At 47.7% G+C, this 16,342-nt stretch overlaps 1 protein-coding gene across 6 annotated transcripts in view; it reads right to left on the bottom strand.

Annotated features, from left to right (window-relative positions):
- The window catches only part of LOC144792096 (uncharacterized), a 710,230-nt gene that overhangs the window by 412,692 nt on the left and 281,196 nt on the right, over positions 1–16,342 (bottom strand). Inside the window, exon 1 of one of the 6 annotated variants that reach the window (XM_078666968.1) lies at positions 11,726–11,798. The exons of the other annotated variants lie outside the window; for them this stretch is intronic. Coding sequence (XP_078523094.1) covers positions 11,726–11,752 — 27 coding nt within the window. The 5' untranslated portion in view covers positions 11,753–11,798. Of the gene's footprint in view, positions 1–11,725; positions 11,799–16,342 lie in introns of those variants that run through there. 6 annotated transcript variants of the gene reach the window in all.

Below are 16,342 nucleotides of genomic sequence, written 5' to 3'. Positions count from 1 at the left end.
ACTCTCTGTTTCCCTCCCTCCCTCTGTGTCTCCCTCCTCCCTCCCTGTCTCCCTCCCTCTCTCTGTGTCTCCCTCCCTCTCTCTGTGTCTCCCTCCCTCTGTGTTTCCCTCCCTCCCTCTGTGTCTCCCTCTATCCCTCTGTGTCTCCCTCCCTGTCTCCCACTCTCTGTTTCCCTCCCTCCCTCTGTGTCTCCCTCCCTCCCTCTGTGTCTCCCACCCTCCGTGTCTCCCTCCCTCTGTGTCTCCCTCTCTGTCTCCCACACTCTGTTTCCCTCCCTCCCTCTGTGTCTCCCTCCCTGTCTCCCACTCTCTGTTTCCCTCCCTCCCTCTGTGTCTCCCTCCTCCCTCCCTCTGTGTCTCCTTCCCTCCCTCTGTGTCTCCCTCCCTCCCTCTCTGTCTGCCACACAGCCGCACCAAGTACTTCATGGGTCTTTAAAAGACCATTTACATGTTAATTAGGCTTTGTTGAATTTCACCTCTTAGGCCCCTGCAGCTCCCCAAAGACAATCACTGGAATCCCCCGGGTCCCCACAGAGCAGAGTCCCCACAGAGCAGAGTCTGAGTCTGCACTGCTGCGGCTGTATTTGCGAACACTATTTAATGTATTTAATTTTAAACACAGGTGTCTGCAATGTCCGCGGGCCGCCCCGGAAGGCTTGCCGGGCCACCACCGGCCCGCGGGCCGTACTATGAGTACCCCTGGTCTACACCAATGCACTCTACACCACTTAACTAAAAACCAATACACTGTATACCACTGCACTCTGTGCACAAACTACTTTGCACCACTGCACTGTATACCACTATACTATACTTTGCAACACTCTACTCTACACCACTGCAGTCTACGCCCCTTTAATCTACTCTACACCACTGCACTCTATGCCACTGCTCACTACATCACTTTACTCTGCACCACTCTGCTCCACTCTAAAAATCCACTCTAAGCCACTGCACTCTGTTACTCTATTCCAATCTACGCCATTCCACTCTACACCACTGCAATCTACACGGCGCCATTCCACTGCACTCTGCACCACACCACTGCACTCAATGGCACTCATGTCTACGACGCTGCAATCTATGCCGCGGCACTCTATGCCAACACGCTCTACATTACTTTATTCAAAGCCAATACATTCAATGCCAATCTACTCTGCACCACTGCACCCCATGCTACTTCACTCTACATCTCTCTACCTCTCTACTCTTTGCCAGTGCACTCTACCCCTCTCTACTACACACCACTGCACTGTTTGCCACTGCACACTACACCACTCCAGTCTATGCCACTCTACTAAGCAACACTCCACGCTATACCATTGCACTCTATGCCAATGCACTCTACTATATACCACTCCACTCTATGCCACTGCGCTCTACCCTGCACCACTCCACTCTGCATCACTTCACTGTACTCTGAAACAATCTACTCCACGCCACTACACCCTACACCACTCCACTCTACGTTACTGCAATCTATGCTGCGCCACTCTACACCACTCTACTCTAAACCACTGCACTCTATGCCAATGCACTCTACATCACATTACTCAAAATCAATGCACCCTATGCCACTGCACTCTACACCACTATACCCTACTCTGCAATACTCTACACCAAAGGTTTCTACGTCACTGCACTCAATGTCACTCTACTCTGCCCCACTCTACTTCATGCCTCTGCACTCTACGCCAATGTACTCTACACCAATGCACTTTATTCTGCAAGACTACACTCTCTGCTATTGAACTCTAAGCCACTCTACTCTGCACTCTATGCCACTGCAGTCTACTCTGCAACACTGAGCTCAAGCCACTCGACTAAACTCCACACCAATGCACTCTACTCTACATCACTCCACTTTATGCCACTGCACTCTGCGCCACTTTAATCTACTCCACACCTCTGCATTCTACCCTGAACCACTCAACTCTACCCTGCACCACTTAACTATGGGCAACCACAGTGACCCCAATACCACCGTTCTCCTAGAGAACCTAACCAACATAGAACTGAAGCAACTTGTCTCCGCCCCCACCCACTCAGCTGGACACACGCTCGAACATATCTTCGTTGGAGGAAACAACATTCTCTTCAGCCACACCATGGAACTGCTCTGGACCGACCACCACTGCATCCATTTCTCCTTTACGAAACCCACCATCACACAAGCATACACGCCGCCTCCCACGCAGAACCTGGAACAAAGTCTCCGAAAAACACCTCACCTGCATTCCAGCCCCAACTACGACAGATCCCAACACAGCGGCAAGCAACCTCCACCAATGGATCGCCAACTGCGCCAACACTCTCGCTCCCCTCCAGAACACCAGTAGGCGACACAGCAAGAAAGCCAACTTGTTCACCACGACTCTCCAAGAATCCAAGCGCTCCTGCAGGCGACTGGAAACAGCCATCGCAGCACACCACCAATTCATCAAATCCACAAAGAAGAACTTCCTCCAAGACAGAATCCTCTCCAATGCCCACAAGTCCAATGAGTTCTTCGTCATCATACAGGACCACCCTACCACTGTACTTTACGCCACTGCAGTCAAGGCCACACTACGGCACTACACTGCACAATAGTCCACTCTGACACTCTATTCCATTTAACACAACTCCACTCTATGCCACTCCACAACACTCTACTCCACGCCACTCTACGACACTACTCCAGTCTACAATGCTCTATGCAAATCCCTCTACACCACTTCATGCCACCTTACTACACTTTATTCTACGATAAAACTACTCTACTCCGCTCCACTCTATGCTATTCCACTCAACTCCTCTATACCACTCCACTGTATGACAATCTACTCGGGTCTATGCCACTCTACAACACTCTACTTCACTCTATGCAACACCCTCTACGCCAAAACACTATGCTCTATGACACTCCACAACACAAAATACCTCTCTACTCAACTCTGATACTCAACTCCATTCAACTCTACGACACTCTATTCCCTCCACGCCACTCTATGCCACCCAACACTCCTCTCTACTCCACAACACTTCACTTTACCAAACTCCACTCCACACCCCTCTCCTATATGCCACAAACTTTTAGCAGCCACGTTGGTGCACAACATATACATATTGGCAAAGGCAATAGCTTTTGTGTAGGCGAGACCTATTGGCTTTGTCAATGCTTGTTTATATTACGGTCTGTAAGATACACACAGATTTCTGCATCAGAAACATTAACCCACTTGGTTATCCTACTAATGTTGGAACCTGTGGCATCAGATCTCTACAGCATGCACCTTAAACCACTTTTCCTTTCTTTGCATCACCAACCCTTTGTTTTGCATTATCCGGTGTCCACACAGTACTCTGCATTTCTCCTGAACAACAATCTGTTGTTTTGCTTCTAGTCATGCTATACAGTTCGAAATAAATGCATATGGTACTGGGTTTGGCACCAGTGGTGCACTAGTGCAAGCAGATCTCTGCAGCAGGCACACTGGCCTAGTGCGAATCTTGTCTGGAGCTGAAACCTGTGGCGTTCAGGTTACAGGCAGATATCTGTTCACACGATGGCTCATCCTACGAGGCCTGGAACCTTTGACCTTCTGCTTACACGCAGATTTACGCAGTCTTACCCTTGTTCTGAATACAGGGGTTGGAGTAGGCAAGATGCACTTTAAATCAAGGTCTCTGCGGCAGACCTTCACCGCCCGAGCTCTTTCCTTGTTTCCCGCCCCACTGGGGCCGCAGGGTGCTCGGAGGATACAGTAGTGTGTGCCTGCGTGCCCGGCATGCCTCCGTGTGGCTGACACCTGTCGGTGGCGCCAGTCGCCTCCCAGATATAAAATACGCCCTATTTATAAGCTGGATTTTCCTCTGTGGAAATCCGTCAGGCGCCCGGAATGGAATGAGCAGCGCCTACAGCCGAGGCTCGCTGGGCCCAGCAAAAACACAACACGGTAAACACGCTATAGGGGGGAGGCGGGGTATCTGGCCATACAGTGTGTATGAACCCAGTGCGCTTCTGTGTACAAGGTGTGGGTCTGTGTATGCAGGGCTTTAAGTGGGATGAAAAAACTGGGGGGGGTCTCTCAAAGAGACGTGGCCAATGTCATTAAGGGTGTAGCTTAAAACCTAGAAGCTAAACATCTGTGCTTAGCATAGTGTGCCACCCGACTTGTATATTGCTGTTTCTGTAATTGCATTCAGATATATGATACAACAAGAAACATCGTACCTACAAGAAGTCAGGACTATTGGCTATGTCAATGGTTCTTAGTTGCATAAGATAAATAAGCAGCAACTATGGCTTGTATATAATATTGAAAAAGCTTTCACTTAAAGCCCTGGTGACACCACGACAATGTTGCTGCTCCTGAGTTTCAAAAAGAGAAGTGGCAATTTGCGCTATTCAATAGGGCCCCCTAGCTCGCAACAGCGCTTGGAGTCTTGTGTTTTAAAAAGCAGGCACATGGGAGATGTAGGAAGCAAGGACTTCCCTTCCCCTACAACGCTCCCCTGGCATGACGTCATGGCGTAACTTCTCCACTAGAAGTAAGAAGTGAGCAGCGCACATCGATGTGGCTGCTGTCACTGCAGTCCGGAAAAAAACGGACCGTCTGTGCCAGGGCACAAAACAGAGCCCGAGAGAGACCCGTTTCGAGGCCCCCTTTAAAAAAACACTGTCGGTGCTCAGACCCGGCCCACTTAAAGCCCTGTGTGTATGAAAGAGAGTGTCTCACTGTGCCAGGGTGTGCGTCTGCGCACTGACTATGCTGTGTGTATAGGAGACGTGTGTGTGTGTGTGTGTGTGTGTGTATGTGTGTGTGTGTGTATGTGTGTGTGTGTGTGTGTGTGTGGGTGTGTGTGTGTGTGTTTTAGAGAGAGCCTCAGAGTATAGAACTGCCTCGTTGTTAGGTTGAGCGCTGTGTACAATAGCTGTGTATACAGGTGGATGTATGTATATCAGAGAATGTCGCTGTGTATACAGGTGGATGTATGTATATTAGAGAATGTCGCTGTGTATACAGGTGGATGTATGTATATTAAAGAATGTCGCTGTGTATACAGGTGAGTGTATGTATATTATAGAATGTCGCTGTGTATACAGGTGAGTGTATGTATATTATAGAATGTCGCTGTGTATACAGGTGACTGTGTATATTAGAGAATGTCGCTGTGTATACAGGTGAGTGGGTGTATATTAGAGAATGTCGCTGTGTATACAGGTGACTGTGTATATTAGAGAATGTTGCTGTGTATACAGGTGAGTGGGTGTATATTATAGAATGTCGCTGTGTATACAGGTGGATGTATGTATATTAGAGAATGTCGCTGTGTATACAGGTGAGTGTATGTATATTAGAGAATGTCGTTGTGTATACAGGTGAGTATGTATATTAGAGAATGTCGCTGTGTATACAGGTGAGTGGGTGTATATTAGAGAATGTCGCTGTGTATACAGGTGACTGTGTATATTAGAGAATGTCGCTGTGTATACAGGTGGATGTATGTATATTAGAGAATGTCGCTGTGTATACAGGTGAGTATGTATATTAGAGAATGTCGCTGTGTATACAGGTGAGTGGGTGTATATTAGAGAATGTCGCTGTGTATACAGGTGACTGTGTATATTAGAGAATGTCGCTGTGTATACAGGTGAGTGTATGTATATTAGAGAATGTCGCTGTGTATACAGGTGACTGTGTATATTAGAGAATGTTGCTGTGTATACAGGTGAGTGGGTGTATATTATAGAATGTCGCTGTGTATACAGGTGGATGTATGTATATTAGAGAATGTCGCTGTGTATACAGGTGAGTGTATGTATATTAGAGAATGTCGTTGTGTATACAGGTGAGTATGTATATTAGAGAATGTCGCTGTGTATACAGGTGAGTGGGTGTATATTAGAGAATGTCGCTGTGTATACAGGTGACTGTGTATATTAGAGAATGTCGCTGTGTATACAGGTGGATGTATGTATATTAGAGAATGTCGCTGTGTATACAGGTGAGTATGTATATTAGAGAATGTCGCTGTGTATACAGGTGAGTGGGTGTATATTAGAGAATGTCGCTGTGTATACAGGTGACTGTGTATATTAGAGAATGTCGCTGTGTATACAGGTGGATGTATGTATATTAGAGAATGTCGCTGTGTATACAGGTGAGTATGTATATTAGTGAATGTCGCTGTGTATACAGGTGAGTGGGTGTATATTAGAGAATGTCGCTGTGTATACAGGTGACTGTGTATATTAGAGAATGTCGCTGTGTATACAGGTGAGTGTGTGTATATTAGAGAATGTCGCTGTGTATACAGGTGAGTGGGTGTATATTAGAGAATGTCGCTGTGTATACAGGTGACTGTGTATATTAGAGAATGTCGCTGTGTATACAGGTGAGTGGGTGTATATTAGAGAATGTCACTGTGTATACAGGTGAGTGTGTGTATATTAGAGAATGTCGCTGTGTATACAGGTGAGTGTGTGTATATTAGAGAATGTCGCTGTGTATACAGGTGAGTGGGTGTATATTAGAGAATGTCGCTGTGTATACAGGTGAGTGTGTGTATATTAGAGAATGTTGCTGTGTATTGGTCAATCCAGCTGAAAGTTGGAGTGTTTTCTGCGTGTGCTCATGTATAAAAGTGTCTGACCCAGATAAATACAGTTTAGGGCTGACGCAGAGTAGCACATAATTGCTATACAGTGCAAAAACGTTTTTATACCGACAAATGTCCTTTACTAAATTCAGAAAACGCTTTACACTGCTTTGTGTCGCTTTGCGTTGCACAACACAGATCGAATGCGTGGGGTCCTTCTGAGTTTGTCTAGGCTTAGGAATGTGTACTAAAGTGCACGCCCCCAAGGCACAGTACAAATCCCATGCCAGGCACAGCATGTGCACCTCTGCGCCATGGTGTGAGGCTGTGAGTGGTGCATGGCAGCCTTACTGGTGCGGCAGCACAGGGATGACGTCAGCAGCGGGGCAGTCTTGGCAGATCTGTCTGTGCTCTCTCTTGTCACCTTGCGCAACGATTCCCCTTCAGAGTGTGGCATCCTCTATTCTTCCCACCACTCCAGTCCAGACGGATTCTAGGTTCATGCATCCCTCCGCGAGGGAGTATGTGGGGTTCGAACCAGGTATTGTTTTTGTCACAGGTCTCCCAGGGGCGACTCTAGGCTCATGGCGGCCCTGGGCAGGGAGCGTATGTAGGGGGCCCCGGAAGAGGGGGATACAATGCTCCAGAGGAAGCTTCAGAGCTGGACAAACCCCTCAGGATGAGGCCTCCGGGACTACACACAAAACAAACGGTGCTCCCGACAAGGCCTCAAGTTGTTTACGATCCAAAGGAAGCCTCCAGGATTATATCTGAGAGGGGTTGGGGGGGGGGGGGAATCACGCTGCAACCACCATGAGCTAATGGAAAGTTGGCTCAAGGGGTTGCTTCAGCGACAGTGTTTTTAGAGGTTATGGGATTCCAGAGAGGCTTTTGGTCCTTATCCTAGAGCAGGCTAGGGAGCTCCTTGTTTACTGCTGATGTCTTAATACAACAGAGTTACTTACCCGTTTCCTGCCACGGGTCTTCAGTCACAAAGCCCCAAAAGAGGCCTCTAGACAAGCGCACAAAACTCAAAATGAAGCTTCCAAAATTGGTGACAATAATCTACATTCTGTATCCAGAACTGGGCGCAATAATCTAAATTAGTCCTCCAGAATTGGGCAGAACACTGCCTACAACCCTTCCCCAACATGAGACAATGCTCTAGGTGCTGGTCCCAGAAATGCAAACAATACTCCAAATGTACCTCTTGGAGCTGGACATGCCAATCAAGAAGAGGTCTTCGAAACCGGACACAGCGCTTAAGATGAGACCTCAGGAACTTAACCCAAGACTCCAGGTGATGCCCCCAGAACTAGAAGCAACGTGCCGAATAATGCCTCCGGAACTGGACCCAAGACTTCAGGTGAGGCCCCCAGAACTAGAAGAAACGTGCCTAATGAGGCCTCCGGAACTGGACCCAAGACTCCAGGTGAGACCCCCAGAACTGGGAGCAACGTGACAAATGAGGCCTCCAGAACTGGACCCAAGAGTCCAGGTGAGGTAACCAGAACTAGATCCAATAGTCCAGGTGAGCCCCCCCCCCCCCCCAGAACTGGGAGCAACGTGCCAAACGAGGCCTCTAGAACTGGACCAAAGACTCTAGGTGAGGCCCCCAGAACTAGAAGCAACGTGCCAAATGAGGCCTTCGGAACTGGACCCAAGACTTCAGGTGAGACCCCCAGAACTAGAAGAAACGTGCCTAATGAGGCCTCCGGAACTGGACCCAAGACTCCAGGTGAGACCCCCAGAACTGGGAGCAATGTGTCAAATTAGGCCTCCAGAACTGGACCTAAGAGTCCAGGTGAGACCCCCAGAACCAGAGGCAACGTGCCGGATGATGCATCCAGAACTGGACCCAAGACTCGAGGTGAGGCCTCCAAAACTGGAACGAAGATTCCAGGTGAGGCCCCCAGAACTGGGAGCCACATACCAAATGAGGCCTTTAGAACTGTATCCATGAGTCGAGGTGAGGCTCCCAGAACTGGGAGCAAAGTGCCAAATGAGGCCTCTAGAACTGGACCCAAGAGTCCAGGTGAGGCCTCCAGAACTGGACCCAAGGCTCCAGGTGTCCCCAGAACTGGGAGCAACGTGCCAAATGAGGCCTCCAGGACTGGACCCAAGACTCCAGGTGTCCCCAGAACGGGGAGCAACGTGCCAAATGAGGCCTCCAGAACTGGACCCAAGACTCCAGGTGAGGCCTCCAGAACTGACAGTAACATGCCAAATGAGGCCTCCAGAACTAGGCACAATACTCCAGGTGAGGTCTCCAGAACTGGATGCAAAATGCCAAATGAGGCCTCCTGAACTGGGCACAAAAACCCTGGTGAGGCATTCAGAACAGGGGGAAACTTTCCAAAAGAGGCCTTTAGAACTGGGCACAATACCCCAGGTGAGGCATTCAGAACTGTGTGCAACGTGTCAAACGAGGCCTCCAGAACTACGCACAATAGACTAGGTTAGGCATTCAGAAGCGGGTGCAATATGCCAAACAAGGCCTCCAGAACGGTGCACCATACCCCAGTAGAGGCATTCAGAACCGGGTGCGACGTGCCAATTGAGGCCTCAAGAACTGTGCGCAATACCCCCGGTGAGGCCTCCAGAACTGAGAGCAACATACCAAACGAGGCCTCCAGAACTGGGCACAAAACCCAGGTGAGGATTCAGAACCAGGTGCAACATACCAAACGAGGCCTGCAGACCTGGGCACAATACCCAGATGGGGCATCCAGAACCGAGTGTAACATGCCAAAGAGGCATCCAGAACTGGGCACAATACCCCACGGGAGGCATTTAGAACCGGGTGCAACATGCCAAACGAGGCCTCCAGACCTGGGCACAATCCCAGGTGGGGCATCCAGAACCAGGTGCAGCTTGACAAACAAAGCCTCCAGAACTGGGCACCATACACCAGATGAGGCATCCAGAACTGGGTGTAACATGCCAAACGAGGCATCAAAAACAGGGCACAATACCCCAGGGGAGGGGTCCAGAACTGGGTGCAACATACTAAACGAGGCATCAAAAACAGGGCACAATACCCCAGGGGAGGGGTCCAGAACTGGGTGCAACATGTCAAACGAGGCATCCAGAACTGGGCACAATACCCCAGGTGAGGCATTCAGAACCGGGTGCAACATGCCAAATGAGGCATCCAGAACTGGGCACAATACCCCAGGTGAGGCATTCAGAACCGGGTGCAACATGCCAAATGAGGCATCCAGAACTGGGCACAATATCCCAGGTGAGCCATTCAGAACCAGGTGCAACATGCCAAAGAGGCATCCAGAACTGGGCACAATACCCCAGTGGAGACTTTCAGAACCAGGTGCAACATGTCAAACGAGGCCTCCAGAACTGAGCACAATATCCCAGGTGAGGCATCCAGAACCGGGTGCAACATGCCACACGAGGCCTCCATAACTGAGCGCAATACTCAGGAATCTTTCTCCAACACTGACCGCACCACTCAAAATGCAGCCTCCAGAACTGAACACAAAACTATAGACGAGGCCTCCAAAGGAGACACACCTCCCAAACGTGGCCTCCAAAACTGATCACCATTCTTCAGATGAAGGTTTTACAGCTGGACACAGCACTCAAGGTAGGTCCATCAGAGCTGGAAAACATGCCCGATCAGTACGCAATTCGGTAAATGTAACCTTCTGGATTGCCCATATATTCCAAATGTGGGCTCTATAAAGGACACGTGTATTAATATAGCCTCCAGAACTGTCCAGCTGAGCTTTCAAGAGTAAGCAATACACTTTATGCGGCATCCAGCACAGTGCCCCGAATGTGACCTTAGAAATGCACACAGCACTCTGGATGTGATGTCCAGAGCTGAACACTGCGCTCCAGATAAGGTTTCAGAACTGGTGCCCGCCTTCCAAACGAAGGCCCGCATTTAATAAACGGTTGTGCTTCGTGATGCGGACAGCAGTGTGAATCTACTTTTGTACTGAAATGCTCTATTGCACCAACACTTGACACCAGTGAGGCATCAAAATCGCTTTGCAAGCGCCAACAGGATAATATATGCCAGAGCAGACACAGTACTGAATAGGTGGCCTCCATATGTATGCACCTTACTGCAGATGCGACCATCAGAGAACACATCACCCACTTAGAAGACATCACCCATATCTGTACCCTATAATTTAGATGTGATCTTCTGACAAGTAATTAAAAAGTGGGCTGCTTAAATATGCCCAATCATCGCCCTGATGTCACCCCCGGAAATGAAAACATACTCCAAATGCAGGTTCAAATATCAGGAAACCATTCCAGCCATTGTCTTGGGAGCAATGATTTAGATGCGTCCATAAAACTGGGCACACAACTCCAGAAGCAGCCCAAAAAGAGGACACACCTCCTCATTTCTGGCCTCCCGAACTGATCACTTCTCCCGAGGCCTCCGCCAGGACTGGAGACGATGACTCCGTGGCTGGCACTGCCTCCGCATACAGAAGATAAACTTAGAATGTACTGAAACCAGACGCACAGAGTTTCACAATCACATCTCCCTCATTAACAAACATGGCGAGGCGCCTTGGGAGGGGCAGCAGAGTCTCAATAAACTCACCTGCGACAGGGGACCCTGAACTGAAGCTGAGGTGGATGGGAACTAGAAAGTGAGCAGCGGGTCGGGTTGGAACAAAGCTGCCGTGTAGGGGGGTTTGTTCTTTAAAAAGCACATCATGTGGCTGTCAGCCAACCTTACAGGAGCATTTGTAAAATAGTAGTTTCCAAGAGAAATGTAATATAAAGGGAGCTAGCTAGGCTTTAATCGAAAAAGAACAGGAACTGTGAAAAGGGCTACTATAAAAGGTGGTGTAATGAATATACCACTGAATATTAAAATAGTGGACTTCGGTTCCCATTACCTCCTCCTCACTGCGATTCTTATGAAATCCAAACAAGAAAGATATTGAGAGAGAATGAGAGATCAAGAGTGGGCGAGAAATTGTGTGGTTGAGAAAAAGAGGGGTCAAACTAAAGTATAAGCGACAGAGCAGACAGAAGGTGAAAGGCGGAGCCAGGGAGAGGTGCATGAGCCGGGAAATAGAAACAGGAAATTTAGAAACAAGCAGCAGAAGATGCAAAGAGAAAGGAAGACGGGGTTTTAGAGTGAACTCACCAGCTGCTGGATGCTGAGGATCTCCATTGCCCCCGAGACCCTCACAACCCCCGGCTCCCTCAGGTACGAAGGGTGGACACTGACTGCAGGCGAGCCTCGCCGCCTTCTATTTTATTACTTGGGCCCTGGCTGGCGTCCAAGAACGCCCGCCGCCCCCCAGCGGGCACAGCCGCCCTCAGGCACACAGTGAGACACACCGTCACGTGACACCAGGCCTGTGGACGACTCCCAGGGCTCGTGCGGGGATCAGCGCCCGGTCTCGGGGTGTCGGGGCCCCACTCCAAAAATTCAAGCATGCGTGGACTCGGATCACCGCCTCAGCCATATGTGAACATGTCATACTCTGTAATTAACTGGACTTGTGAGGTGAATCTGCGTGTAACAAACGTGAAAAATACTTGGCAGTTCAGGTGAATTAGATTGTCTATATATAGGGGTCTCCCCAAACACCAACTACATTATGTTGTTTTAAATGCAGTATTTAATTCATCTAGACATTGAATTCGAACCAGCATCTCTACAATCGATGTCAGTGTAAAGCTAACCTTGTCATGATAGATCTAACAAAGCATTACTTCAAAAGTTCATTTGGGGGATAGAACTGGAATGTGATTTTTGAAGAGGAAGTAAATGTGGGGTCCTGCTGGACACGCTCTAGTGTCTCAGCGGGCACGCGCTCGAGGCCAGTTAACCAAGTATATCCCCTGCCCTGTTGTCTATTATTTTTGCAGTACGCGGGCCTTGGGCCCACAACACTACAGTAGATTGGTTAGTCCCCCACATCCTTCCCACTGTGCGCTTTCCAGATACTGACACAAAACAGATATATTCTAAAAACAGACCTGCTCATGGAACCTAAAACTATGGTCTAATCATGAATAAAGCGCCTACTCAGGCAATCCAAGAGCTGGACTGAAGGCCGCCCTTCCCTCTCCTTCTTTCTAAAAGGAAGCAGATCCCAGGATAGAGGTGTGACCTTCTCACACATTTTTCCACATGGGCGTTAATTCTAGGGGAAAACTCATTAATATTCCGCGCGCTTGTAATCATGGTATGTATGAGGCTGAAACTAATGTTTTCCCTGTTATTATAATTATTAAAGAATTAGGCTTCGTTCAAAGAAATATAATGAACTTTCTTTCCAGTTGGTACCTGGGACAAAATGAATAATCTTCTTTTTCAATGAGAGATTACTCTGAGGATAATAAGAGGTCAAACGAGATTCAGACCAAAGTCTTTGGTTACAATCATTTACTGGGTTGTGTGTCTTTAACCTAGATATTCCCCAAACAATTGAATGGGAAGATCTACAGCTCATCAAGATGGCATCAATCTAGAAAGATAGGTCCAGAAGTCACAACTGAGCCATCCACTGAATAGAAGATCTCCACTATCTTCTTTTTGCAAGGTGGGAGTCTCTGATTACCGTACAAGCGTAGCATCAATGAAGTTACCTGTAGCCAGGGCAACTGACATTTTGCAGCAGTGGAGCACCATAGTATGTAGCAGGTTTGACTCATTTATACAGCATAATGCGGCCCATTCTGCGGTAGCAGTATTTCAATATTTTAGCATCAATACTTATGGGGCAAGGGCAGTAAATCCTTAAAATGTTGCAATGTAGTCCCATTTCTACAACCATGTATAAAATCTAACATTTGTTCAGCAACGGGAAAGCCAAGCATCCTTCGGTATTTCCGATACTCCAATAGCATCGTGGTCACACAGTCAAGTCTTATTGTAAGAGGTGGTGTAGGGGGAGGCCAGATACACTCTGAGTTTTGACTAAAAGAGGCTATCCCATTGGTTGCCCATTGTGTGTAGAGTACTCAGTAGGGGAGTCTCCTTGCCACTTGTAACCGGTGCTGGACTTTGAGGGCGGGATGATGTGGTCCCATCTTGTCTGGCGGCTGCATTCTGGATTCATCGATTGCCTATTCATTTTCAAGATGGCTCTATGTACAGGGCATTAACATAGTAAGGGCATGAGGACTAGGGCGATTAATGCCTGAATTCTATGCAACAGGCTTAATTAATTAAGGGAAGATTGATCACAGGGTTCTGATTGTAACAAAAGTGTATTTAGTCCCTCTCAAGTGAGAGGTTAAAGCCAATGATCACTCTGTTTTTCACCTCATTTAATGAGGGTGATGGCTATCCTAATTCAGTAGGTCACACTGCGAGATGGCCATAGTGCTGCCAAGGTCCAGAGGTGGGATTTCAAATTTTTGCTGAGTTAAGTTTAAGGGATTTGTTAAGCATCCTTTAATCTGCCGCCAACAGGCAGTCACAGAGGCTGGACGTCTTGCAGCCCAATAGCTGTAGTTTTTACGGTGATTGGATATCATCAGCTTGGATATAGCAGAAGAGCTTGAAGTTGTGAGTGAGTGATGACAGGTACACATTAAAGAGGAGCAGAGCCTTTGTTGAGCCCTCTGGGTCACTTTTCCCCGCGCTAAATCGTGTAAAGTAAAATTAAGGTGAGGTAGGATTTTATCTAATTGAGGACCGTGTCTTGACTTCTTGTGCCTTCTAAGTTCTGCATGAGAGATTGGTGGTCCACAATGACATTCTAACAGCAGACCCTGAAGGAGTAGTGCTGCAACTCCATTCATACCTATGGTGTTCGTGAAATCGTGCCAATCGAGATTTATGCGGATTCCTTATTCCTCACTGGTGTTAATCATGTTTGTTAATCCGAGGGAGGTTTGTTTTGCTCACAGAAACTGTAGAACTGAGAGAAAGCAACCTTTTCATCAAGCTTACCGATGAATGGTCTTGCGGATACTGGTCTTTGCTTAACGGGGTTCGCGTAATCGAGTCCCCACTCCTTTAATAAGGCTTTAATAGAAGACGTTTTCAGGTCGCTTTGCAACTTTCCAGTTGATAGCAACATGTTAATGATAGCTCTGATGGGTTTGGCAGCAGAAGTTTCTTGAAGAATACTTCTAAGCATTTTTTTGTTTTAGAGACGAGGGAAGGGTCAGTGGGAGATCTTGCTACAGTTGAATAAAACCCAGATTTCTTTTATCATTAACCGGCTGAAGGAGCACAGTGTAATTTGGGTTATGGAGGTAGCATGAATGAACAAAGTATGACGGTGGGGTTTTTACTGTCTGTCACTTGTAGAAAAAGAGATTCCAGATCCTTAGCTTTTTTCCCCTGAAACTTTATTTAAACATTTTGATTAGTACATACACATACAAAAGAGGAAGGCCCTGCACACAACTCCGTGCTACGCACGGCCTTCGGCCGGCAGGCACTTCCTGCGCCCTACCCCACATGAGTCCCCGACCCCACATTTTCCCCATATCTTTATTTTTTTTAATTTTTTTGTGGTACAGCTAAACCGCAATAAAGCATTACATCCTTGGTACCGCAAGACCATGCAAGCCTAACTCCCGGGGGTACTGCTCCCACAACAGTACTGCAGAACCTCATGAGAGGGCCAGGCTGGGTCCCAAGGGAGGACCACGATACAAATTCGTTTTCATGTTTTGGCCCCTGGAGTGGTCCCTCTGTTCGCCCCCCACCCCTGGAGGGGTCAGGGTGTCCCTACTCTGCCGATTTTCTTTTTTTTTTTACTTGCTCAGGAAATGGGAACCGAGTACCTGAGTTCTGTAATAGTGGCCCCAATATTGTTGTTCAAGTTTCAGCCAGTCAATCAAATCTTTTGGTCCCACAGGACCAAAAAGGCTGATGGGAGAAAAATTCTTGGCCAATCAGTAACTCGAATCTTTTAGATTTACAGTAGTGCAGGAGTTCCCAAGAACTCCTGCGGAACGAATTGTCCACATATACATTTTATTTAACACTTTCAAGCCCACCTCAAGAACCTCTTTAAATGTGAATTTCTTGAAAATGGTTGACAGATTTACACCAAATTACGAAAAGCACAATTTCTGAGTAAAGTTCTAGCCTTCTGCCTAATTTGGTGTAATTCTGTTCAGCCGTTTTTTTCTCTCTGAGTTCCCAAAATTTCCTATGGCAATTACCAAGGGAAAAACATTTTAGCACTGCCCTTTTTTCTCGGCCCCTGCTTGACAGATCACCCCAAAACTTTCCAGAAAGGAGGTATGGTCAATGAAAGTTTGCTTTGGGAAGTTTATTAGAAGATTTGTCGGGTTTGGTGGCTCAGTGGACTCGTGTTTATTGCAGGGGCCTGTGTTCGACCTCATGGTCACAGGTTCAAATCCCGGCGGGTCCACTCAGCCTTTCATCCATATGAGGTCGATAAAATGAGTACCATTGAGTTGGGTAACAATGAACATCTGTTATTCAGCGCCAAGAGACCTCTGGGTGAACGTTCGCTTTACAAATACACATGTTATGTTAAAAGACACCAAATTTACTATCAAAACAAAAAATGCAACACTCTGTGATCTCAGAGGGGCACGGGGCGCGCAAAAGGGTTGTTGCTCGAAGTGGAACCACAGGTGGAAATATTTTCAGCTACTGAGCATTTGCGGCCCAATGTAGGTCGTTAGGGACTCTGTGAGAATTCGGATCCCATCGGGGTAAAATGTTGGCTTTGGTGCACACTACAAATCCCAGCAGGCATTGGGATATCTCACCTGAGCGCCTATTGGACGGCAACAATTTAAATCAAGCACCAAT

This window comes from Lissotriton helveticus, chromosome 11 (assembly GCF_964261635.1).
Source record: "Lissotriton helveticus chromosome 11, aLisHel1.1, whole genome shotgun sequence".
Lineage (NCBI taxonomy): Eukaryota > Metazoa > Chordata > Amphibia > Caudata > Salamandridae > Lissotriton > Lissotriton helveticus.
The sequence above is the reverse complement of the archived record's forward strand: the minus strand, read 5'-3'. Positions and strand labels throughout refer to the sequence as shown.